This window comes from Lutra lutra, chromosome X (assembly GCF_902655055.1).
Source record: "Lutra lutra chromosome X, mLutLut1.2, whole genome shotgun sequence".
NCBI classification, from domain to species: domain Eukaryota; kingdom Metazoa; phylum Chordata; class Mammalia; order Carnivora; family Mustelidae; genus Lutra; species Lutra lutra.
Genome location: NC_062296.1, coordinates 86793724 through 86820624, shown reverse-complemented (window position 1 = coordinate 86820624; position 26901 = coordinate 86793724). Strand labels below are relative to the sequence as shown.

General features: G+C 43.9%; 1 protein-coding gene across 4 annotated transcripts in view; it reads right to left on the bottom strand.

Annotated features, from left to right (window-relative positions):
- Positions 1-26901, bottom strand: part of CTPS2 (CTP synthase 2) — a 97397-nt gene that overhangs the window by 46736 nt on the left and 23760 nt on the right. For all 4 annotated transcript variants that reach the window (XM_047716369.1, XM_047716367.1, XM_047716366.1 and 1 more), the window contains exons 5-13: positions 22409-22525; positions 22094-22177; positions 20938-21018; positions 18125-18276; positions 14497-14629; positions 12348-12436; positions 11201-11295; positions 9687-9749; positions 9538-9581 (exon numbers count right to left, since the gene is read on the bottom strand). In XM_047716369.1, coding sequence (XP_047572325.1) covers positions 9538-9581; positions 9687-9749; positions 11201-11295; positions 12348-12436; positions 14497-14629; positions 18125-18276; positions 20938-21018; positions 22094-22177; positions 22409-22525 — 858 coding nt within the window. The remainder of the gene's footprint in view (positions 1-9537; positions 9582-9686; positions 9750-11200; positions 11296-12347; positions 12437-14496; positions 14630-18124; positions 18277-20937; positions 21019-22093; positions 22178-22408; positions 22526-26901) is intronic.

The window sequence follows — 26901 nt, the reverse complement described above, 5'->3', positions numbered from 1 at the left end:
CTAGTCTCTCATATCCATCTCAGTTTAATAAGTTCAGGAAATTAATGCTATAATCTCTCTCAAGAACAAGAAATCTGGGGCGCCTGGGTGGCTCAGTGGGTTAAAGCCTCTGCCTTCGGCTCAGGTCATGATCTCAGGGTCCTGGGATCAAGCCCCACATCGGGTTCTCTGCTCAGCAGGGAGCCTGCTTCCTCCCCTCTCTCTCTGCCTGCCTCTCTGCCTACTTGTGATCTCTCTCTCTCTCTGTCAAATAAATAAAATCTTAAAAAAAAAAAAAGAACAAGAAATCTGCCAAAATTATGAAGTAACTAGAAATCCTTTTTAACTAAAAGTCAAGGACTATCCAAAACATAAATACAAATCTTAAAAAAAAAAGAACTCCCTTTCTCTTCCTAGTTTGTTATGAGACTGAGGAGGGTTTAGGTTCTATAGATTGCCACTGAGCATCTGTGGTGATATGGGGGTTCTTTCTTTTGTCTGATCAATATAATGTGCCAATCGATTCAATCCCCAGGACAAACACACTATCTAGTCATGATTTAGTATTGTTTAATGCTATTAAATTAGGCACTCTAATATTTTATTTAAGATTTTTACACTTTTGGGATGCCTGGGTGGCTCAGTTGGTTAAGCATCTGCCTTCAACTCAGGTCATGATCCTAGGGTCCTGGGATCAAGCCCCGCATTGGGCTCTCTGCTCAGCGGGGAGCCTGCTTCCTCCTTTCTCTGCCTGCTGGTCCACCCCTGCTTGTGCTTTCTCTCTCCCTCTCTGTTAAAGAAACAAATAAAATCTTTTTTAAAAGTTTAAGATTTAAAAAAAAAATTTAAGATTTTTACATCTTTATCAATAACCAACATTAATCTATAGTTTTGGGTTTCATCTTTGGTTTGCCGATGTTTGCGGAGTTCTAATATCTAGGTCATGCTAGCTTTCCATTTTAGCCTAGATTCTGGCATTCTGTTGGCCCCTCAAAGTATAAATATGTGTTATCTCTTTCAATTGCACCATATATGAAGCAACTACTATGGGCAAAGCATTACACAAGATGCCATAAAAGACAGAAGTTACTAGACCTCTGAGATCCTAAGTCGGCAAGTCTGGGATCAGGTCAGGAAAAGGCTTAATTGTGAAAGTAGTATTTCCCACTGGGATTATTAGGAAGAGCCTTGAGGGGAACCTGCAGGGAACGAGCGGCACTGAGCTATATAAGAGAGAGAAAACACAGGGCGCCTGGCTGGCTCAGTCAGAAGAACATGTGACTCTTGATCTCTGGGTCATGAGTTTAAGCCCTATGTTGGGTATAAAGAGTACTTAAATAATATTTTTTAAAAAGAGAGAGAGAGAAAACACCCCGAGTAAATATATGTGTAAGTACAAGGCAGCACAGAAATACACATACTACAGTTTGGGTGGAAAGCCAGCTACAGGGAATATAGAGGGCACACTGGCTTCCTATCATGAAAGTCCTTGGTTGCCATGATAAACCAAGGTCAGAAAGGGAGTAGAAAGGTGTAGGAGTCATAAAGTGATGTGACTGTGCTTCGAGAAGTTGAGGTGGCACCAATACAGAGGCTGTAAGGTGTGGGGAGTGGTCACAGAGTGGAGGCTAGGGCTAGGCAGGAGGCCTCCGGGGCAAGTGAGGCAAACTGTGAAGGCCTCAAAGAAATGGTGGCAATGCAGAGGACACACGTGGGAGAGATACCTTCTACACCTGGGTTAAGATTTACTGACTTGGACAAATTATCATGTGAGGACCTTCAGGAAAGGCGAAAACGTATGGAGAGATGTATGTAATGTGGGTGTAGTATGTACATGTCAACTTCGTTGGCGTTCTTGGCCTACTTTCCAACATTCATCTCGTCTCCCACATCCAGCAAGATTTGCCTGAATTTCCTCTTGAATCAACAGTACCAGCCCTATTTGCTGAATGAATGATTCTTGACTATCTAGTCACTAAATCTTGTTGATTCATTCCATACAGCTGCTCTGCCAGGCAGATTTTTCTACTCTTTTTTTTTTTTTTAAAGATTTTGCTTATTTATTTCACAGACAGATCACAAGTAGGCAGAGAGGCAGGCACAGAGAGAAGAAGGGAAGCAGGCTCCCTGCTCAGCAGAGAGCCTGACATGGGGCTTGATCCCAGGACCCTGAGATCATGACCTAAGCCGAAGGCAGAGGCTTTAACCCACTGAGCCACCCACATGTCCCCAGATCTTTCTACTCTTTTTTTTTTTTAAGATTTTATTTATTTATTTGACAGATCACAAGTAGGCATAGAGGCAGACAAAGAAAGAGGAGGAAGCAGACCCCCTGCCAAGCAGAGAGCCCGAAGTGGGGCTCAATCCCAGAACTCTGGAATCATGACCTGAGCCGAAAGCAGAGGCCTAACCCACTGAGCCACCCAGGTGCCCCATGATCTTTCTACTCTTAACTCCTGCTCTGACCCAGCTCCTGAGATCGCAGACTGAGGCTGCCTTAAGACTCAACCAAGTGCTGTGCCCAGAGTCTTTCTTCCCTCTCATCTCTCTCGATCCCATGCCAGCTGAATCTGCCTAAAGCACTCATTCTATTCAGAAGTCTTCAGCAATGAGTATGATATTTGCATAATATGTCACAGTTGACAGGTATTATCTCATTGGTTCCCTCGGGCCTTCAGGATCAATTTTGACACTGATACTCAAGGATCCCCACAAATCCGTACCAGTCTCCCTTATTTCCCTCCACTTCCCTACAGAAGCCGCCTGCTTCAGCCAAGCCCCTAGGTATTTTATGAGCAAATTGTGGACATTCCAACCTAGCCAATGCCTCCTCTCCTCTCTGCGAAGTCTCCGAGCCTTTGCCAACCTTCCCTTCTTACTCTAACCCTTACTCTAATTCTGGATTAGATTCTGGATTCTTAACTATCTAAGGGTCTACCTGTGCTGGGCAATACTGTGGCGGTTATGGACATTTAAATCAATTTAAGTAAAATTTCAAGTTCAGTCCCTTGGCCGCCCTAGTAACATTTCAACCGCTCCACAGCTCCCACGTGGCTTGCACCTATCATACTGGATGGCACAGATACAGAGTATTCTAGCACAGCAGAAAGTCCTAGTGGACGACACTGCTAGCATTAATGTGGCCACAACACCCGTCCTGCCCATAGATTTAGTCATGCGTTTCACCGGTGCATGGTTCGAATCCCCACCTGAACTGCAAGCAAGGTTGGGACAGCAGTTCCGAATACACTATATCTGGAACTGCACTTAAGTGGATGAGCTCTAAATGTACAGTGACTTTTTTTCTTTTTAATAGTCTCTTTCCACTAGCATCCAGTTATTTCTACTGCAGAAAAATCTTTCAAGTAGTTGAAATACCTATTCCTAAGGCATCTCCCTTTGAGCTCAAGGAACAAAAGCCGTCAAATACATCAGCTTTGAAGTACTCATTTAGTCACTTACTGTTAAAATTACAGACTACCCTTGTGATTCGCTAATGGGGGCTCATTCCAAGCACGGCAAATGCCATCTCTTTCCAAAGAGTAGGCAAGCATAAGGCGGGGGAGGGGGTGGAGAAGATGCCCTAGCCATTAGAAGGCAGCCATCATGCCTGTAGAGTTGTTCTTTCTTCACATAGAAAGCAGTTTCTATGGCTAACAGCCTAATATCAACTATGAACCTACTGCCCCTATAGAGACAGGATTAAATAACTATTAGGCTCCGAAACTGGTCCATAAAAGGCTATTTTAGCCATAGTACAGCAATCTTCTTGACAACTACTTTGATGGGAAGAAAAGTTCTTCAGCCCAAACAAAGCTCCAAAGGATTTCTATAAGATGGTTTTGTGGGACGCCTGGGTGGCTCAGTCATTAAGCATCTGCCTTTGGCTCAGGTCATGACCCCAGGGACCTGGGATGGAGTGCTCCCTGCGCAGTGGGAGGCCTGCTTCTCCCTCTCCCACTCCCCCTGCTTGTATCCGCTCTCTTGCTCTCTCTCTCGCTTGCTCGCCCTCTCTCTCTCTCTCTCTCTCTCTCTGTGTCAAAGAAATGAGTAAAATCTTTGAAAAAAATTTTTAAAAGACTGTTTTGTTAGTTGGAAGATGCTCACTCAATGTTCTAAATGCAAAGCAGTCTTCAAAGTAACAAAAAGTCACCTGAAAGGTTACTCTGAGTGGCTGTCTGGGTTTGTTTTAATGCCTCGTAATTTGCTTTCCATACAAAGTTGTTGAAAAATAACATGGAAGAAAAAATGTTTCAAACAGCTTCATCTAGAGCTAGAAAATGTCATACATTAATTATGCTTAATGTATAACAGAAATTACCCTTCACCTGAATCGACTTTTAATTAGATATAACTATGCCACAAATCCACTGTCGAATGTGAAATTAATTTCAACTTTGAAAATCCCTGCATCAAAAAGGGATAAAAGAAGTTATATCTACGATAACTAAAATTGAAATAGTATCAAATAACGCCATCTCAAATGTCCATTTGCATCTGCTTAAAATGCTTCAAATTCCTCACTTTTCCTTACCAATACCTTTATCCAAGTATACGTGTGTACAGATGTGATAAAGGCGGGACACGGATTTTGTTTTCTAAGTGTTGCATCTTATGGAAATTCAGGGTTTTTTTGGTTACAGTTTTCAATAAACAGAAAAGAACTGCTAAACATTAAGCATAGCCACATACCTAAATATTGGATTGAGATCATCCTTCCTGTATATGTGTCCAAACCCCCAAATATTCTAAATATAAAGTACACAATGCCGTGAACTATCCTCCACATGAACTAGAGAAATCTGAAGCCAAATTCAAGGTCAAGGGTGTCAGCAGCAGCCACATAACTGATACAGAGTCAGAATGCAAGTCACCCACAGCTGTGTTCTTGGTAAGCCTTGTCCGGAAAGCGGGTAAGCCTACTCTGAAGCAAGCCAAAAAATCAGACTTGCTGTAGAACCCTAAATATTCAGCAAATTCCCAGAGCCTTCTGTTTCAGCTTGTGGATTAAGCAGAGAAATAAGACAATAAAATAAATTTTATTCACTCTCTTCCTGGTAGTCTGGAGTCTCCCTCTGCTCTTAGAGAAAAATGTATTTCTCCTTTTCTGTGCATAAGGGATACCGCCTCTTAGATATCTCCCCCGGATGTCCTGTCCGTGTCTCTAGCGCTGGAAGAGACATTTACATGTATAAGGGAAATCTCCATCTGTAAGGGTGTCTCCCACTGGGTACCAGGAAGAGGATGACTAAATCTCTAGAAAGTCAAATGAATGTTAAAAGCATGGATTTCAATCTGCATCACAATCATACCCTTGTTTCCTGTGTTCTGCCGGGTAACCGCTCACCCCCCACCCCGTTACTGGCTCCCCACTCCCAACATCATCTTTTGTTTTTATCTGGAGAGGTTATTTAACAAGGTGGCTTAAGCCACTTGGGGGAGTCACTCAGTTTTCCTGGGTTTCTCCCATGTATACAGGAGGTATACAGGTTATTAAGCTTTCTTTGTTTTTGTTCCTGTTAATCTTTTATGACAGAGGGGTCTCAGCCAAGAACCTAGAAGGGAGGAAGAAAAATCATTTTTTCTTCTCCACACCTATGAAACAGATTGTAGCAGCAAATATACCCTAAAGGAGTCTCCTAGTTTCCAAATTATTTACTTTTTTAGCTGGAAGGGCCAGAATGACCATCACCCACTGTAAGTCACTGTTATTTGCTCAAGTTTAAGTGATTTCCCCAGGCTTCCTGGTATCTGCTGCCTGATGATTCTGTTCCCTTAGCCTTTCTTCTTAATAGGACTTCTCACCATCAGCACAAATGCTGCCTCTTAAGGCTATTTTTCTCCAACAAACTGATCGCAGGCCATAAAGATGTTCAGTAGCAATTAGGTTTTATTGTTCCCATCTCACTTATGAGTATAGAAGCTATCAAAATGCAAAATGCACAGATCCCCAGACTTAGTAATTCCCCTTCTAGGAACGCATCCCATAGAAATGTGCACGCGCAGGCCGAAAGGACATATGTACACGGATACTAATTTGCAACATGATTTACAGTGGCCAAGTAATGGACACGACCTAAATATTCATCAGTATGAGACTGGTTAAGTAAATGGTGCATACAGCAGAGAAGCATGTGGAAGGTGCCCGCGTACTGACAGAGAGTGATCTGCACAAAAGGCAAGGGGCACAGTGTCTCAAACATCCAGCCAATGTATTTGTTAAAAAGAAAACACATATCTGTCACACACACACACACACACACACACACACACGCACAATGCAAAGACTAGTCCGCGAAGAATTAACCTTGCCAAAGCTATCTAACAGTGGCACCTACTGGTCAAATCCCTTCCTAGCACACACGCTCCCCGCCAAAAGAAAATCACTTCCTATCCCAAAGTATTATCTTAGGAAAGAAAACCGATGATTTGCCCGCACAGCCATTTCAGCCATTAGTCAGGAAATATGTTTATAATAAAGCTTCGTAAGGAACTCTTCACTGGTATTAGGTCTTCTGAGCATAGGACTTAAAAGTACCATCTGGCTGGGAAGTTATGGTTCATTATGGTCTGAATTGCAAGCTATAAAGAGAGTGAAGAATATCTCTATATCCTTCCATGGAGTGATCTCCAGCATATAATGTTAAGTTAAAAAAGCAAGACAGAAAAAAATGTGTAGAGCATGCTATCATTTATCTAAGAAGGAGAAGGGGTTATAAGGTAGACATATAGATTTACTTATGTTTTTTAAATGGAAAGATAACCCATTTTTTTTAAAAAAAAGGAAGGAAGGAAGGAAGGGAGGGAGGAAGAAAGAAAGAAAGAAAGAAAGAAAGAAAGAAAACCTACTAAAAAATAGAATTAATGACTACCATAAAGGAAGGGAGGGAATAGGATGGAGAAGAGAGGAACGGAAGTGGATTTCTAAAAATCAGTGGTTCTGGGTGGGGGCTATTTTGCCCGTGCCCCCAGAGGATGTTTGGCTGGAATTTTTAAGCATCACAATGGGGGTTGGGAGGAGTGTACTACTGACATCTAGTGGGTAGAGGCCAAGGATGTTCCTGAATATTCTACACAATATTCTGCACAAGCTAGCCCCCACCACAAAGAATAATCCAGCCCAAAATGCCAATAGTGCAAACTGCGTATCTAATGAGGGACTTGTATTTAGAATACATAAAGAACTCTTACAGCCTAATAATACAAAGACAAATAACCCAGGTTAAAAACAGGCCAAGGACCTGAATAGACATTTCCCGAAAGATGATATACAAGAGGCCAATAAGCATGTGCAAGGATGCTCTGTATCCTCAGGCCTCGGTGGAAATGCAAATCAAAGTCACAAGGAGATACAACTTCACGCCCAACTGGGATGGCTAGAATCAAAAGACAGATAATCATGGGGCATCCAGCTGGCTTGGTCGGTAGAGCACACAACTATTAATCCGGGGGTTGTAAGTTCGAGCCCCATGTGGAATGTAGAGATTACTTAAAAACAAAATCTTAAAAAAAGAGAGAGAGACAGTAACAAGTATGAGGAGGTGAAGAAACCGGGACCCTCGTACAGGAAGAAAAGTTGTTATATTGGGACAGTTCCTCATGAGTTTAAATATACTGTCACCATATGACTTACAATTTCACTCCTAGGTGTACATAGATGAAATGAAAACATGTCCGCACCACAACCTGTATACCAATGGTCACAGCAGCATTATTCCTAGTAGTCAAAAAGTAGAAATAACCCAAATGTCATCAATGGATGGATGGATTGCTAAAATGTGTTGTGTTCATCTAATGGAATATTATTGAGCAATAAAAAGAAACAAAGTACTGATAGATGCTGTAACACAGACAGACCTTGACACCATTATACTAAGCGAGAGGAGTCAGTCACAAAAGGCCACATAGACATGAAATGCCCAGAACAGGCAAATCCATAGAGACCCAAAACAGATTAATGGCTATCTCGAGCTAGGGGTGACAGTAGGTTGGGGATGTCAGCTAAGGGGTGTGACATTTCTTTTGAGGTAATGAGAATGGTCCAAAATGGATTATGGTGATGGTTGTACAGATCTGTGAATATGCTCAAGGCCATTGAATTATGCACTTCAAATGGCTAAATTTTATGGTATGTAACTATCTCTCAATAACAATGTTTTTTAAAAAAGTGATCATGGGGTGGGGGAGTACCTGGGTGGCTCACTGGGTTAAGCAACTGCCTTTGGCTCAGGTCATGATCTCGGGGTCCCGGATCCTGCCCCATATCGGGCTCCCTGCTCAGCAGGGAGTCTGCTTCTCCGTCTCCCTCTCCCTCAGCTCATGCTCATACACGCACATGTTCTCTCTCTCTCGCTCCCTCTCTCAAATAAATAAAATCTTTAAAAAAAAAAAAAAGCGATCACAGGACACATCTGGCTCAGCAGGAAGAGCATGCAACTCTTAATCTGGGTGTCATGAGTTTGAGCCCCACGTTGGTTTGTAGGCATTACTCAAAATAAATAATAAATAAACTTTTAAAAAAGCAATCACAATGGTGAGGTGTGCAGTCTGACAGAGATGGGCACGAGGCACCGAAGGCAGAGGCAAGGAAAGACCAGAGGTCAGGATAGGCTTCCCAGGATGAATAGGAAGTTGTCTGTCATCAGGTCTGGTTGACTTTTTTAATTAAATTCTTCACTGGTTTTATTGAGATTCCAAGGGAAGGGAGGTCGAAGGACGGGGACCATCTCAGGTATACGGAATATCAGGATACATCGAAAAACACCGTTCAGATTGTCTAAACATAAACCCTATGCATGGGAGGGACAGGGACACCTCGACTTGAATTCCAGTAGTCCCCATTATCCATGGTTTCATATTGTCGGAGGGTCAGTCTAACTGCTAGTCCCCTCACTTCGTCTCACCACAGGCATTTAATCAGCCCACAGCAGCACAAGAAGGGGGAGCCCAGCACAATAAGACATTTTGAGAGACGGTGAAAGATCACACTCCCCTAACTTTTATTACAGCACAAAATTATAACTGCCCTATTTTATTATTAGCTATTGTTCATCTCATTGTGCCTCATTTATGAATTAAGCTCTACCATAGGTGTGGAGGGGAAGGAAAAAATAGAGTATATATTAGGGTTGCGTACCATCCCGTGTCAGGCATTCACTGGGGGTCTTGGCATGTCTTCCCCACGGACAAGGGGGACTAGTGTAGCAAAGCCTCAGGTGACAGAGCACAGTGGCCTTCAGTCCTAGCCAAAGAACTTGGGCTGAATATTTTATAGGAAAAAGAATCAGTGAAAGCTGGGAAGTACCAAAAGAAATCAGTCCAGGACTGTGTTTCTTCAAGGCACAGCTGATAAGAGGGACTATGGAGAGCAGAGCCATTTGATATAAAAATAATAGCAGCAGTAGTGATAATAATAATAAAATCATATCTAACTTAAAACATCCTGATGTGGTAAGGACAACATAATGATAATAAAAATAATATCCCTTTATGCGTTTTGGCCAGACCCAGAAACAAAATGACCATGACCAACCCCAGAAAGATGAATAAGCCACTTACCACAGGAACACGGGCATTTGGCTCAAATTCTGTGGAATCAGCATCTAAAGATGAAGAAATGAGGTCAATAATTCACCAGTATTGCTGAAAAATATGTTAAGTAATAAGAATTTTTTAAATAAAAGGTTACTAGCAAGTAGCAGGCCTACCTCTCAAGTTCAGGCAGTTTCTTGCAAACTCTATCACTGCTAGCTGCATGCCGAGGCAAACTCCTATTTGAAAAAGCATATACATAAGGCAAATGAGCACCTTGTGTATTACTTCCTATTTCCTGTTCTTTCCTTTCCTGCCCACCTCCTTCACCTAGAACGCAGGCTCGGACAGAGCAAGACTGCCTGCCGGGTTTGCTCCTGTGCCCTCTGCACTCACAACATGTGTGGCAAAGGCAGGAGGCCACCCAGACTTGAGGAAGAAGGAATTCGAGGTCAGAAAGGGGCAAGAAAAGACAGGGCAAGGTCCCAAAGGCAAATCTGCCTCTTCCCAAATTTTCCTCTAACTCAAAGCATGTGAGAAGGATGCAGGGCTGGCCCAGAGCACCCGATTCCGCCCAAGGAGGTCTACCGACACCCCAGCTCTAGAGGGAGACTTGACACTCCCTCTTCTCAGAGGGCAGCCTGAGGCTGGCCAGCGGGCTGGGATCTAAGGGACGGGAAGTGGGCGCCAGGTGCCGGGGGCAGAACAGGCCTATAACGTCACTGCGGGAGAACGGCAGCAGCTAGGGGAAGCCGGCATCTGCCTGGCGGGCTCGGGAAGGCTGGCGAGCAGGGAAGGCAGGTGCAGGACGGAACGGAACAGACAACCCGATGAGGAGGAAAACAAAACACCTGCATAGCCCCCAGCCGGCTGCGACAGCGATGGGCCCTTCACCCATCTCCACATCCAGCAATTCTCTGCACTCAACAAATGCCAAGGAGCATTCCAGATGTTTTTATAGACTTATCTAAGGTATGCAAGGAACTCATCAGAGAAGGGCAACCAGTATACCTGGCCGGAAACAGCTGAGTGCTTTAAGGGGAGGGGGGAGTTCAGAAAGTTCCAAATGGCTAAGACATAAAGAGACGCTGCGTCAAACAGAAAGCTCAAGAGTTGCAAACTATCTTAATATCCCTGCTGTTCTTTAAAGTCTTTTTAAAAATATATAAATAAAATTTGAACAAAGACATTAAAAAGACTTGGCTCTACCAAATTTTAGCAGAGCTCTTCCTGTGACATAGGATGGTCTCTTCTAGCTGGAAGCGGTGAAAAGATGAATTTGGGTGAAAACGGGAGAAGAAAAGGGCAGGTGTACACAGCAGCTTCTCTCAGCCTCTTGCTGCCCAACCAGAACGGTGCTAAGTTCTCCCAGGCCAACAGCCTTTTCTACAAAGGGCCAGACAGTAAACATTTTAGGCTTTGCAGGCTGTAGGCCTTGAACTCTGCCACCGCACCATAAAAGCAGCCACATTCCATATGTAAACACATTGGTGTGCTTTATTCCAGTAAAGTCTTATTTACAAAAACAGGACAGAGCTTGCTGGCCCCCATGGCAGACTGTTTGGCACTTGAATATTCAAATCTGAGCTCACGCCTTTCCTGTTAACAAATTCTATGAAATGTTACCCCTACTACTAGATATCAACAATCTAAAAAAGTCATCGTTAGGATGCATAATCTTGAGTTTTACCCAGGAAAGGGATCTTCTTTGCCCGTGCCCAGGAAATGGCCTGGAGTTTCCCCAATGTTCCTCGGATCCCGAAGCCTCCGGGTACAAGAACACCACTGCAATCAACATAGCACAAGGGTGAACTTGACATTGTTTTTCTTTTTAAAACTCTGATTTTCAGGGGCCCCTGGGTGGCTCAGTGGGTTAAAGCCTCTGCCTTCGGCTCAGGTCATGATCTCAGGTCCTGGGATCGAGCCCCGCATCGGGCTCTCTGCTCAGCGGGGAGCCTGCTTCCTCCTCTCTCTCTGCCTGCCTCTCTGCCTACTTGTGATCTCTGTCTGTCAAATCAATAAATAAAATCTTTAAAAAAAAAAAATTGGGGGCGCCTGGGTGGCTCAGTTAGTTGAGCAACTGCCTTTGGCTCAGGTCATGATCCTGGAGTCCTGGGATCGAGTCCCACATCGGGCTCCCTGCTCGGCGGGGAGTCTGCTTCTCCTGCTGACCTTTCTACTCTCATGCTCTCTCTCTCTCTCTCAAATAAATAAAATCTTAAAAAAAAAAAAAAGTTAAGATCTCTTGCATAATCAGAAAGAGTTAAGCTGGTAAAATCAGCCTAAAATTTCAACTGCTAATTAAACAGTGGCACATGAAAGTCTCCTGGCTAACAGACACTTCAGAGACCTTTTAGGCAAACACTCATTGGAGAAGACAAGAGTTCAAGGACTAACTGGGAGGGTCATTCTACCCTCACAATACCGTGTTGCCCCCAAAAGTTCTGTCGATTACTTACAAAATAAAACCTACAATCAAATGATGTAAAAAAGAAAATATAACCAAGAAGGAAGAGTTGCGTCCTTGTACTTTAACTGTGCATATGTAAGATCCATTTCTGTATCTTTCAGTAGAATCAGCCCCCTTTCTCCCCAATATCGGATCCCCAATGTCCCCCAAAATAAAACCCATTTCCACTGCACATGCCACAAACATGAACGTGGCACATTTCAAAGGACATGAGGGGACGATGCAGCATGACCACCCTTAATGACCACAAGTATGACAGACTACCTTTCAAAAATGCATAAAAATTAGGAATTGGGGTCAATCAGATCGTTATGGGGAAAGCACAATGGCATTCTCCTAACTGGTATGGGCAGTCCTCGGCACTCACTCAGCTTTGCATAGCTTCTGCCAGGCCTCATGGAATTTCACAGGGTCCTCAGTTTCGGTGGTCTGTTCCAGATCAATGGAATCTATGTACTAGAAAAAAATACACACACACACACACACATACACGAATGTATATATATATCCAATAGATTAAAAACACATGTAAGAAAAATAGATACTTAAAAAAAATTAAAGGAGATACTAAAAAATACTGGAGGCATCTAACACTATGACCCAACTCTTCAATAACTACTCATTTTGCAAACACTACAATGGTCACTGAGGATAGAAAAGCACAGTCTCATCTTGGGGCTCTTACAGTCTTCTAGGAAGACTACAGAACCCAATACACAGGCACGCACACCATAGCATGACAGTGGCCACGATGGGCAAAGAGAACGCTGTGGAAATAAGTGGGAGCCACACTTAATCTAGACGGCGACACTGCAGGGAAGATGGGAAGAAGCACCGTGCGGGGAGGCCTCTGGAGAGGTGATGCCCGAGCAGCTCAGCCCTCGAGGAGGAGCCTGTGTGTGTGCTTTGGGAGGCTAGCAGGAAGTGTGTGGGAGACGCAGGGAGGAGGGAGGCAAAGAACAGTTTGTATGAAACGTCAGAGGAAACAGACAAAGGGGTGGTCACTCTGGGGCCCTCAAAACAGACTCCACCCAGGGAGAGGAGAAGTTTACACTTGAAGCCACTGGAAAGTCTTAAGGAACAGAGAGAACAGAGAGAGAGATTTTAGAAGGATCACAGCGCTTTGAGGTGGAAAATGGAGGGAAGACAGCAAACCAGGCTGGAGGCTGCTACAGGAAGCCCGGCGAGGGGAACACAGAAGCAAAGTGGTCTAAAAACAATATGATGAGACCATGACTCAAATAGTACTTCGCAGAAGCGAATGTCAACAAATTCTGTCAACTGGAAAATTCATGTATGACGACTCCTAGGTAGGTAACAGTCCCTATAGACCTATATTGTTTTAGTATTTATTTTGTAAAAACTACTATCTGAACATATCTTAACATACAAACTTGTAAAGGCTTAATAAAATTGGTAATCTAACAACTTTTCTACTGCTCTTTTCTCTACGAGGGGCTGGGGGACTCGGAGGAGCGAGAAGAGCAGGAAGTGAAGTATTCCTTGGAAAGCCACAGATACGAAGCGATTACAGACGTGCCTGGGTGGCTCAGTCAGTTACGCGTCGGGCTCTTGATTTCGGCTCAGGTCATGATCTCAGGGTCATGAGATCCAGCCCCACATCCAGCTCCCTGCTCAGCAGGGAGCCTGCTGGAGATTCTCCCTCTTTCTCTCCCTCTGCCCCTTCCCCCGTGCTCTCTACCTCTCAAACATAAATAAATCTTTTTTTTTTTTTTTTTTAAGTGATTAGGACAAGAGGAGGCTAGAAAGGTGAGAGAAAAGTCAGATCGGTCCTAAGTTGGAAGTTACTAAATTTCTTAGATGCATACATGTATCTTTTTGTGCATTATATAAATACTTCACCACTTAAATCAAGATCATAAGGCTCGGGGCACTGGGTGGCTCAGTGGGTTAAGCCTCTGCCTTCGGCTCAGGTCATGATCTCAGGGTCCTGGGATCGAGCCCCACATTGGGCTCTCTGCTCAGCAGGGAGCCTGCTTCCCTTCCTCTCTCTCTCTCTGCCTGCCTCTCTGCCTACTTGTGATCTCTGTCTGTCAAATAAATAAATGAAATCTTTAAAAAAGATAGAAGGAATATCATTAAATATAACATAGATACATATGTCTAGAAAGCTATGCATCAAACTGGGAACAACAGGTATAGCAGAGAAGCAGGATTTCAGGGAGGAGGGATCTCCCACTTTCTGCATTTTAGATGATGCTTTGTTTAAATTTCCTACACTGAACATGTGCTACTTCTGTATCTAACAAAGACAAAGTCTAGACTCAAGCTATATATATGAAGTTCCCCAGACTTCATTGCATACACCTTTCCCCTTTGCTGACTTCGCTCTGTACCCTCTCAGTGTATTAAATCTTAGCCACAAGTTGGGCTATACACTCAGTACTGTGAGTCCTGGTGACATCAATCCTGGCGGAAGTCTTGGGGATCCTTCAACACAACACGAGATACCACAGTGAATGACTGAACTATGAGGAAGACCAGCAAGGACTCACCATCAGGTTCAATTTGTGGTTGATGGCCAAGGCTGAATGTTCCAGGGCTTTGAACACAGAGGCGTAGCAGTCCCTGAGTTTGGTGTATTTGCCAACCAAGGCTATGGAGCATGTTTTCTGCAACCTTTCATACCTGAGATGAAAGACCAGCTTAAGGGTTATATGCATGTAATGTAACATCACAAATATAATGACAGCCACTGTTCTTATCTCAAGGCACCTCTTAAAACCTTAAGGGCAGACGAGCCTCGAACTTGATGTACTTAACTCAAATCCCCACTCCACTCCACCCCTAGTGAATGAAAATCTGAGTGGCAACCGATTGCAAAATCATAAGCAACCCCAATGTTGGCTTACATAAGCAGGCAGAGACATAAATCCACGGAAATTGTATCAGAGAAACAGTTAAAACCATTAAAAGTAAAAAAGCTCTCCCCATCTCATAAAAATGAACTGTCCTTAAACTCGTTTATAAGGTGACACTGTATAAGAAAAATGCATTCTGAATGTCAACAGGAAACATTTCAATATTAACTTTATAAGGTGACGTTATATAAGAAAATGCATTCAAACTGTCTACATTAAAAATGGTTACAGTTCCAGCTGGCCCACAAAGGAAGGTTATTCATGGCATGCCTGAAGAATGGCACTAAGAGAACTATTTAAAATATTACAAGCCATTTACATCATTTTTATGAGAAAATTCCATTCCACCTAAGATGTTCAATCACATTTTACCACTAAAGACACAATGTTTACTGTTGCTTTTGTTAGGAACTCTGTACAACGAACATGAAAATTGTCCGGTCTGGTCCTATGTATGTAGAAACATCATCTTGGGGCTGAAGATGTTTTAGGGCCTGGAAGCAAACCCTTCCCCAAATACCTTAGAACAGAAAGGTTGTCGTGAGCGGGAACATTCCTCGCTCATAGCAACATCTGCAAAGGGTGCCACAGAAACACGACTGCGAATAGGCTGGGAGGAGAAAAATGCAGAAGCGGCTAGGAAGTTCAAACTGACAGTAAAGGTGACTTCCGAGGAAGGTGACTGAAGACCTCAGAGAAGTTAAACTGCTAAACCGAATTCTACATCGCTCGGGAGACTGCGTGGCTGCACAGGCTCCCCCTTTGCTCCCCCTCATCCCTACACAAAGGACACTGGTGACAAAGTTGGTATCAATGTCAGAGGGAAGCACTGTCCAGGCCAGATTTGGGCCTGGGGAACTGGTGATCACAACCACATTTGAGCACATCTGCTAGAATGAGCGCTTCTCCCTTATTCTCACGCCGCCGCGGAAGTGGGGATGGCCCAGGGAAAAGGGTTGCCATTCAGGAAGGGTATGTATCCTGAGCGCACTCCCCTTGTGCTCTCTTCACTCTCGGGGCCTGCAGGTGAGGCTCGTGTGACCCTGTCCGGACCAGCCAAGCTCTCACCTGCCCTGGACCTAACTCCAGGCCCGCTTTGCAGACCCACTCCACACGCAGGTCCCCGGGGAGGCAAGCTGTCTCCACTTTGTCTGCGGTCCCAGAAAAGCTCTGCCATCTAATTCAACCAGGAACCCCTGGCCTCTGAACAGCACTGGATCTCCATGAACAAGGCTGCCCTTCGACCCCTGCTTGCCTTCTTGTATCTCTCTACAGGCTGTACTGAAGGGACAGTACATACGGCCATTACCAATAAACCCACATCACCACGAGAAACCGATGCTCAATATTCCTTTTGCTTAAAGACTGTGGTGAGCTGAATGGTGGCCCCCAAAACCTATGTCCTCCAGAACCTGTGGATGTGACCATATCTGGCAGAAGGGTCTTTGCGGATACAATCAAGTTAAGACAAGCATCCTTATACAAGGGGGGTGGGGGAGGTGGAGAGAGAGAGAGAAGAAGAGAAGTGGAGAGACACAGAGAAGGCCACGTAAGGACAGAGGCAGAAAGTGGGCTCCCTCAGAGCCTCTGGAAGAAACCAATCCTGCTGATGCCTTGGTTTTGAACTTCGGACCTTCACAACTGATAGTTTATGCCACCCAGTTGGCAGTCAGTTGTTACAGCAGCCAAGAAACTGACATGAAGAGCAGACACTGGCTTTTAAAAGCAGAGCACCTCGGAGTATAATTTAGAGCTATTTCCAATAAAAGGAGTTACAGACTAAAATTTCTAATGCTTAAAGAGGATCAGCCCCAAGCTACTCAGAAAATTCCCCCAAAGCTACTAATTCCTTAAGCGTTCTGGAGGGCTGAAGCTTAACTGTATCATTGTGCAAGACAGTACCCAACTTCAGAAACTGCACTTTGGCCCTGATTTTACTTGTCCTAGAGATTCAAAGACACTTTTTTAAATTTGTAAATGACAGGGCAAGAACACTTCAATCTACAGATCATCTACCAAGGTCACTGATTTCATCACCTTCAAACCACTTTAATTATTGTTACCAACCTCAGTAACCAATACTCAGTGCCCAATGCGACATTAAGGTCTTACGTGTTTTCTCTCATCATTATCACAATGTGGGTACTAGTTATATATATATGGGTGGGAGAACAAGTCCAGAGAGGTTAAGTAATCTACCCAAATGCACACAACTAGTGAGAGGAGAAGCTGGGATCTCAATCCAGAGTGCCTCATGCCAGAGCTTACCTTTTTTTTTTCCAATTGAAATATAAGTGAAAATAACATTATATTAGATTCAGGGATACAACATAGTGATTCAGTGTTTGTATGTATCACGAAATGATCACCACAATAAGTCTAATTAACATCCATCACCACACAGTTATAATTTTTTTTTCTTATGATGAGAACTTTCAGGATCTACTCCTTAGCAACACCAGAGCCGACGTTTGTCACCGCTGTCCACTACCTAAGCAGCAAAAAAAGCCAGGCAGTCAGGACTTTATGGAGTGATGCCTTGTCTACATTTAGTCAAAGAAAATAGGTGACAGGGATTTAATTTCCATATGAACTTCCAATGAGACAAGCCTTGTTGAAATTAATATCGTTGTCTGAAAGCTAGAACCTGTCTGAGGTTTTAATAACAATGCTGCCAGTTAACTCCAGGATGGAGCAATAATGACAGAGCCTACTCTCATTCAAAAGGGATTTACTTTAGGAAATGTTAGCCGAGTCTTTAAAAACAAGCACAACAGGGGCGCCTGGCTGGCTCAGCTGGAAGACCTTGTGACTCTTGATTTCAGGGTCCTTGAGTCTGATCCCCACATTGGGTGTAGATACGACTAAAAAATATATAAATAAACTTAAAAAAAAAACCCAAGCAAAACAAACAGCAAAAAAAATCTGTGACATTTAAACCTGTTTAAAATGTTTGGAAACTGAGAAATCAATCAATCCATCAAAATGCTTCCAGAATTTGAAAGAAAAAAAAAATCATTCCAGAATCCAAATTCCTTCTATTCACTTTCATTTAAGTAGGACAAAATCAAAAGCCCCAGAAATCTTCAAAGAATACAGCAAAACACTCTACCAATGTATTAAAGCTTTAGATAAATCCATATCAAAACATATACATACAGAAAGCTGAATGTGGCATAGGTATCCTTTAAGGTATGTCTCAATCCTACCCCAAACCCAAGAATTATTATTAAAGATTACATCAATAATTCCTTTCACGTACCTGTCAGCCATATTTCTCCACTTGAAAAGCAAATTACTTGCAGAATCACCAATGGGCAGATCCAATCTCTCTTTAAAATATTTAACAATGCCTTGTTCCTCCAAAAGCACAGGCACTCGATATGTGGACGAAACATCATGGATACATATGACCTGATTAATGATGATAAAACACCATATTTAAATGGAACACCTCAAATATGCCACAAGAAGGAGTTCAAGAATGAGCCCAAACTCAAGAGACAAGGCAGTTCATTTATACTGAAGAAAATCAAGAGCCCAGTGACCCAAACAAGAGGCAGAATTAACGCAAGCTTACTTTGATCTAATTATAAAACTCTTTGAACACATTATTCCAATTCTGGAAACATGGATGCCATGGTAGAATCAATTTTATATATATATCTGATCTTTGTTCTCAATTCCTGGCACAAAGCTTCAAAAACCTTTGGAAATTCCTGAGTGAAAGGTGCATCTTTGTTATGCTAATGAGGCGACTCCTGGTGGCCCCTAGATGGCTTCAGGATGGGAGGTGGTCACGAGAAAACCCAAGCAGGATTGGAAACTTTCAGCCCCCTGACCTCCAAGGATAATAAGGGGGCTGGAAAATGAGTTTGACCTTGAGCTTGGGATCCTCCCATGCTTTGCCCTGCGTATCTCTTTATCTGGCTGTTCCTCCGCACTCTTTATAATCAAATGCTGGTAATAAGTATAACATTTTCCTGAGTTCCATGAATCATTCTAGAGAATTATTGAACCTGAGGGGGTTATGGGAAGCCCCAAATCTGTAGTCAGCCAGGCAGAAGTGTCGGTGGCTCAGGGACACTGGAAACTTGTGGCTGGTGACTGAAGTGGGGGGCCGTCTCGTAAAGAACTCAGCCCTCAGTGTGCGGAACCCCACTCCAGGTGGTTAGTGTCACAGTTGAACTGCAGGACCCCAGCTGGTATCAGAGAACGTGTGTTGACATGTGGATGCTTTATGGGTCAATATCCAAGACACATGGCCCAAGGCATCACCTAAGTCCAGGCTAAAGCAGTAACATTGAATATGTGCACTGTGTCTTCTCAATGTGGGTGTGTGGTTCGTGTGTGTGTGTGTGTGTGCTCGTGTGTGTTCATTTGTTGCTGTTGCCGCTGCTGTCTACTCTCTTCCCTTGGATAAATTTTCAAGCACACACTGAACCCAGTCAAAGTAATTAGTACACCTGTTTGAACGGCTCCTTCCAAGGTGGTATGGTTGTTTTTCACACTTACCTTAACGAGCTCTCACCACTGTCTCGAGTATATCTAAGGGGCCACCGGCAGGCATTTAAGGACCTGCCACATTCTAAATCAATGCCAAGAAATGTTCTGCTCATTCTGTGTGTTCAGTTCCTCCCAAAGCCATAGCCAAATCCACCCCAAAGTTCCTAAGCTGTTTGCACGTCACCAACTTGATACCTAGGACCACTGCGCCTCACTTGTGCATTCACCGAAGCAATTCGAAGTGCCAAGATGCCACCGACGTAAGCTCCAGCTCCGCTACTAATTACAACTAAATCTCTGGGCAGCCCAAACTCCCACGCTGGAAGACGTGGCATGTGGAACTCTTTACTCATTCATGCTCCGGTCCAGAGAGAGATTTTTTTTCAAATGTCATGGTAACGACCACATCCATAGAGATGCCTCTGACCCTCCATTCCTTCCACAGGAAACCAGAGAAGAAGATCTTTAAATGCCAGTTCACCAGGAACCAAGAAACGGGAGTGTTAACTCACATCAGAAAAAAAGATGTGCTGAAAAATGGCTAATACATTAGCCTGTGGGCTGCTGGGATAGAATTCTTTGGAACTATCGTTCTATTGAAAACAGGCTTTGGGGGCGCCTGGGTGGCTCAGTCTTTAAGCGTCTGCCTTTGGCTTAGGTCATGATCCCAGGGTCCTGGGATCGAGCCCCACATCGGGCTCCCTGCTCAGTGGGAAGCCTGCTTCTCCCTCTCCCACTCCCCCTGCTTGTGTTCCCTCTCTTGCTGTCTCGCTGTCAAATAAATAAATAAAATCTTAAAAGAAAAGAAAAAACAGGATCTGTAGGGTTAGAAATTTGCACACTTCCCTTCTCAGAGCTCTCAGTAACCCAACTCTGAAAACTTTGTCAGGAGGCTGTGTGATCCTGGTATCCTGGATCCAGAAATCTGAGGCGATGATTTTTAGGCTTCAGAGAACCCAGGGCTAAACTGAAGAAAACAAAAGTCTCTCCAAACCTCACCCTTTTCCTGAGCGCCATTCAGACCACCTTTTAAACTATAGCCAACCCTGAGCTCTTACCCGGAAGCCTTACTGCAAACAAGAGACAGATAAGAGAATGAAAGAAAAAAGAAAAAGCTCTCCAATACCCAGGTGGAAAGTCTCACAGGACAGAGCACTTGAGCCCAAATCACAGTACAGTTTCTAGAGCAAGGAAAAGAACTGAGGCCACTGATGTTCTCAGCGGCGATGGTGTGAATGTCAGTGTAACGTGCGGTCTGGGCAAAGTTACGCTGTAACGTGGGCAAAGGAGAAATCGCAGTGAAAGCAGGCAGTGGTTCGAAAGCCCTCCTGGTTTTGTCCCTGTAATATAAGGAGTGATGATGCAAAGAGATATATGATCTAGGTAAAGAAATTGGGAGTCTCAGATTGTTCACTGCAGGGCAAGGAAGCCGGGGCTGGCTGGATACGAATCTCCCAAGGCTTTCCTAAGTGCCATGAAAAGTAGGACAGTCATTCCGGAGAGTCCAAACATTCGTGTCTGCAGAACTGCCTGCCTGAAAGTCATTAAAAGGCAAAGAGCAGCACTCACCTGTTCGGGGTTCACGTGACAAAACATAGAAATCTTTTCCTTCACAGCCATTTCGATGGGCGTTGAACTTCGGCAGACAATCTGTCAAAGTCGGGTGTGCACAGGTCAGCAAGCAGGAATCGGGCTGTTCATGCCACCGTTCGTTTGCGGGAGGAGGCTATGTTAATTTCTTCTTACAACCAGAGACTTGACTGTGTACCAGCTCATTCTGGGCAATTCCACGGGACTATTAGAAACACCTGAGCGCTAATGTGAGCAAGTGTAATCAACTCGAATCTACCAGGAAGGGCTCAGAATGTCAAGGCATCTCTCGTAAACAAGAGTGAAGGCTCACAAATGCCTCTTTTACGGGAGCTGAACTAGAGGGGGGCGTGGCAAGCATTTTCTCTAAAGGGCCAGACAGTAAACACTGTAGCTTTTCCAAGTCAAGAAGCTACCGTCCCAATTACTCAATTGTATCCTTGCAGTACAACGGCGCTGTGGACAAATGTCAGAGACAGGTGGTACCAAGTTCCAATGAAGCTGTATTTACAGGCAGCAGGCTGGAGGCCCTTATTTGCCAACCTCTCATCTAGACTGTTGGTCATAACTGGATTCCCTCTTACAAATAAGAGCAGTGACAGCCCACCCTCGTGGTGTCAGGAAATCCCCAAGGTCCCACCTCACACTAAGGGACCCAGGGACTGTAAAAATGATGGGACATTGCACTTGCCCGGCTGCCCAGGTGGCCAATCACAGGGGGACATGGAGGAGAAGAGACTGTCAATTTAGAAACGTGTGGAGCGACCATTGAGGTCTGGGAATAAGCCTTCCCTGGCCCCCAGATACAAAGAGCTCAAAGTCACAGGAACCACTTAAGAAATAAAAAGGACTTAGCTGATGTTATAGTCCAAGAAATGAAGGTCCTAAGGATGCCTGGGTGGTTCAGTAGGTTAAAGCCTCTGCCTTTGGCTCAGGTCATGATCCCAGGGTCCTGGGATCGAGCCCCGCATCAGGCTCTCTGCTCAGCGGGAAGCCTGCTTCCCCTCCTTTCTCTCTGCCTGCCTCTCTGCCTACTTGTGATCTCTCTCTGCCAAATAAATAAATAAAATCTTAAAAAAAAAAAAAAGAAATGAAGGTCCTATTCCAAGAAATTTACCCATTCTCTGTAACTCACCAGATCAGGAGACAGGCCCAACCCCCTCAGTGCACGGACACTGTTTTGTGTGGGCTTGGTTTTTTGTTCTCCGGTAGCACTGGGCTGAAAAGAAATGGGTCACTGTCAATATATTGGATATTTAGCTCTTCTGCATAATTAAGGGCTCCCTAGTTTAAAATGTGGAAGAAACAGGCAGACAGTCTCTCCTTTGCTGTCCTGCCCGCTGTTCCCTTGCAGTGTATTCAATAAACTTGGTTCTCCTTTTAAAAAAAATGTGGAATAAACAGAATATCACAGGAAGATTTATAGAAGTTGCTTATCTGGAAAGCTCACCTGTGGGACAAGACTAACATGGATATTACAGAAATTCTCTTTTTTGGCTTTAAACTGGAATTGTCTGAATGCTTCCACAAACGGCATCCCTTCGATGTCTCCAATGGTGCCACCCAACTGGGAACAGAAAAAAAAAAGACACAAGTGACCTTCCACTGTATACAGACTAATAGAAGCATTATTAATAAACAGTGAGCGTAAGAACAGAAGTTTATAAATATACTAAAAGTCATGGAATTGTACACTTAAAGCCAGTGAAATTTATGATAGATAAATTAAACCTCACTAAGCTATTTGACGTGAAACAGAAAAGCACTGTACATCTCAGAAAGACAGACTGGAGACTAGAAAGGAAACTAAGAAGAAAGGATGCAGGATAACATAGCCAGGTAAGTAGGTAAGAGAACAGGCAGAGCGTCAAGAAGGGGAAAAAAAGCAAGGTCAAGGAGGGCTTTAAGGGGTGCCTGGGTGGTTCAGTCTGTTAAGCGTCTGACTCCTGGTTTTGGCTCAGGTCCTGATCGTGCAGTCCTGGGATGGAGCCCCAAGTCAGGCTCCATGCTCAGTGGGGAGTCTGCTTGAGATTCTCTCTCTCCCTCTCCCTCTGCCCTTCACCCCCCAAAATAAATCAATAAATCTTTATTTTTTAAAAAGATTTTATCTATTTATCTGACAGAGAGTGAGAATACAAGCAGGGGGAGCAACACAGGGAGAAGGAGAAGCAGGCTCCGCACCGAGCAAGGAGCCTGATGTGGGGCTTGATCCCAGGACCCCAGGATCATGACCCAAGCCGAAGGCAGATGCTTAACTGACTGAGTCACCCAGGCACCCCAATGAATAAATCTTTTTTTTTTTTTAAAGGAGAATTTTAAGAATGACCTGATTCCTGTGTTTATAATACCACACTGCCTGTTGTGTGGAGATACGGACTAAGTTAAGTAAATGAATTCTTCTATCACTGATTCAGTTGAATTTTACAGGTAGTAAACCCCCCCACCCAGAAAAATGGGGATCATTACAAAGCTGTCAACACTTCATCTCACCAAGATTGAAAAAAAAATGTTTACAAAAAAGGAAAGGCTTTTTTTTTAAGAGTTTATTTATGTATTCGAGAGAGAGAGAGCACAAACAGGGGGATCGGCAGGCAGAGGGAGAAGCAGACTCCCCGCTGAGCAGGGACAGTGATGCGGGGCTTTTTCCCAGGATGCTGACATCATGACCTGGCCAAAAGTAGATGCTTAACCAACTGAGCCACCCAGGCACTCCAGGAAGGCTTTAATGGAAAGGGAATTCATAAGCTGACAAAAAGATCCAGAACACAGGCCACTGAGGAGTGAGATCAGCTAGTTTCTACCAGTGGACCATTTGGAAGGTAGAACACAAATCTAGTGACGCTATGAGAAAGGTGGGAGCCACCCGGGCCTGCCTCTCTTTCTCTCTCTGCTGGTCTTTCTCTCTCTCTCTCTCCCTCTCCATGTGTATACACACACACACACACACACACACACACACACACACACACACTCCTGCAGACTTCTGAACAGTCTCGGCAATGGTGGTATTACTAGATTAACTACTATTAAAACGTGCTGCCTTTCTGAAACAAGTCCTACCAAAAGCCCTAGTGATATTCTTTTTTTTTTTTTTAAGATTTTATTTATTTGTTTGACAGAGATCACAAGTAGGCAGAGAGGCAGGCAGAGAGAGGAAGGAAAGCAGGCTCCCTGCTGAGCAGAAAGCCCGATGTGGGGCTTGATCCCAGGACCCTGAGATCATGACCTGAGCTGAAGGCAGCGGCTTAACCCACTGAGCCACCCAGGCGCCCCGCCCCAGTGATATTCTTGACAGCGTAATCCTTTGACAAATGTTAACTTAATTTACAATGTGCTTCCAACAAGTAAGGCATTTTTTTTTTAAGATTTTATTTATTTATTTGACAGAGATCACAAGTAGACAGAGAGGCCGGCAGAGAGAGAGGGGGAAGCAGGCTCCCCGCCTAGCAGGGAGCCCGATGTGGGCCTCAATCCCAGAACCCTGGGATCCTGACCTGAGCCGAAGGCAGAAGCTTAATGACAGAGCCACTCAGGCGCCCAAGGCATTTTTTTTTAAGTAAGGCATTTTAAAGTAAGCATTTACTTTAGGATAACATTTGCCTTAACCTACTCATCCTCATCATACTTAAATACTTTAAGACTATCACATGGATTTTAAAATTAATTCTCTAGCGTTTGAGGATCTACTGCACACTCAATACTATAAATGAGGTACTGAAAAGAACTTAAGAGATTTTTTTTTTAAGATTTTATTTATTTATTTGACAGACAGAGATCACAAGTAGGCAGAGAGTCAGGCAGAGAGAGAGAGAGGAGGAAGCAGGCTCCCTGCGGAGCAGAGAGCCCGATGCGGGGCTCAATCCCAGGACCCTGGGATCATGACCTGAGCTGAAGGCAGAGGCTTAACCCACTGAGCCACCCAGACGCCCCCTGAAAAGAACTTAAGACAACGTGCTCCTGAGGAGCTCAGAATTTATCAAGGAAAATTAGGCAGCGCTAAAGAACAATAATCCAGAGTAAAACTTGGGGTTCCCAGCCGGCGCAGTCATTAAGGTGTGGGATTCTTAATCTCAGGGTCATGGGTTCAAGCCCCACATTTGGGTGTAGAGAGTACTTAAATAAAACTAAAAAAAAAAAAAAAAAAAGTGGGGGGTAAAACTTAGGCGCTAATTGGAATGATCTGGATGCTGAGAAGGAAGAGATCGTGTTGGGACCAGTCCCAGAATCCACTATCTTCTTTGGCTTCAGCTATCTGAGTAGGTCCAAAATCTACTAGGAGCCCCAACCTCTCTTCCCAGCACAACTGGGTTGTGGAGCCAACCCGTCCTTGACATCATGGATGACTCAGCAATGACTCAAACTTCGCATGGCCCAAACAGAACTCTCCCTGGGCCCATTTCTCTGAGTGTCTCCTATTCTTAGCAGAAGTGTCTCTTCCTACTAACTAGCTCAAGCTGGCAGCCTGGAAACCATCCTTGATCCCTCCCTTTTCCTCACCAGATCCAGCCCAGTGGGTCATACCTGCAAAACCTCTTGAAAATCTCTCCACTGCGCTCTATATCCAGTGCCAGCACCTTAGACACCCACACCAACGCCACCTTTTGCCAGGACAATGGCAATAATTGTGACTATGGCCTGCTGCTTGTTTTTCTATATAAAGTTGTATTGGTTGGCACAGAGCTGTGACCGTTTACTTACACACTGCCTATGGCTGCTTTCACACTACAACAGCAGACCTGACTCTCTGCCCCCTCCCAATCTAAACGGGCTCTGAGCTTTTACCCTCTCCCGTCCTACCATCAAATCATTTGTCACATACCAACAAAGTGACCTTATAAAAAATTTTTAAATATGCCACTTTGCCATGAAGATTATTTTGAATTAAAAGCAATCAAAACTCCACAGATTCAGAAGAAGCTCCCTCCCTCCCTCTCAACTGCCTACAATTACATTGGAAAGTGGGGAATCCTGGTACCAGGAAGAGAGCCATCACCAGAGATTCCTCTTTACCTACGAAACTAAGCTGCATAACAGGGAAGTCTTTGTTGTCCAAACATCTCTGCCTCTCTGCAAATGGTCTTCCTCCCCTCTCTAACCTGCAAGCCTCTACCCCCTCCTTGGTTCAGGATATCATGTAAGCCTCATTTTGCCTGGCTGCTTTGGAATCTCTCATGTTTATATGAACTTTCTGTACAAATGTAACTAAACTATTGTTTGATTTTTCTCCTATTAATCTGTTTCATGTCAGTTTGATTTTTAGACCAGCCAGAAGAACCTTGAAGGGTAACAGTAAAATTTTCTCTCTCCAACAGGGTTTAGCTTAGTGCTCATCCCAGGACAGAAGGGTCTCAAAATTTAATTATAAGCCCTAGGTAACAGCATTCTAGTACCTGTTACCATCATTATAATGGAATCAAACTAAGGAATCTCAAGACTACATTGCTACAGAAAAAAATTATTCTTCAGTCATTTTAAGTCAGATAACAAAACATAATTAAAATTCAAGCTTCCTGGGTATGGAACAGATGTGACCTCTCTGTAGGAGAATGACCAACTTAATTATGAAAATCCTAGAAATACCACACGCCATCAGGAAATTGGCAGGGGGTGAGGGGCTGAAGTTCTTGCTCATCAACTGCAATGTACCAGAATCTAATGAGAAAAAATGTTAGGGGGAAAAAAAAAAGGCCTGCACTTAAACTAAACCATATAGGGACATCTGTTTTGTCGTAGGTGTACTCTAGTAATCAACAGGCAATCAGGGGGGAAAAAAAAAAAAAGGAGGCAAAAACTTTAAACTTTATCCACTTCTGCCCTCACGTGGCTTATAATGGTACTGCACTCCCTCCGCCAATTTGGAAGGTCCTAATAACCACTCCTCTGTGATCAGAAACCTTCAGTATTATTACTAGAATACGTTAATTATTACCCCACACAACAAGG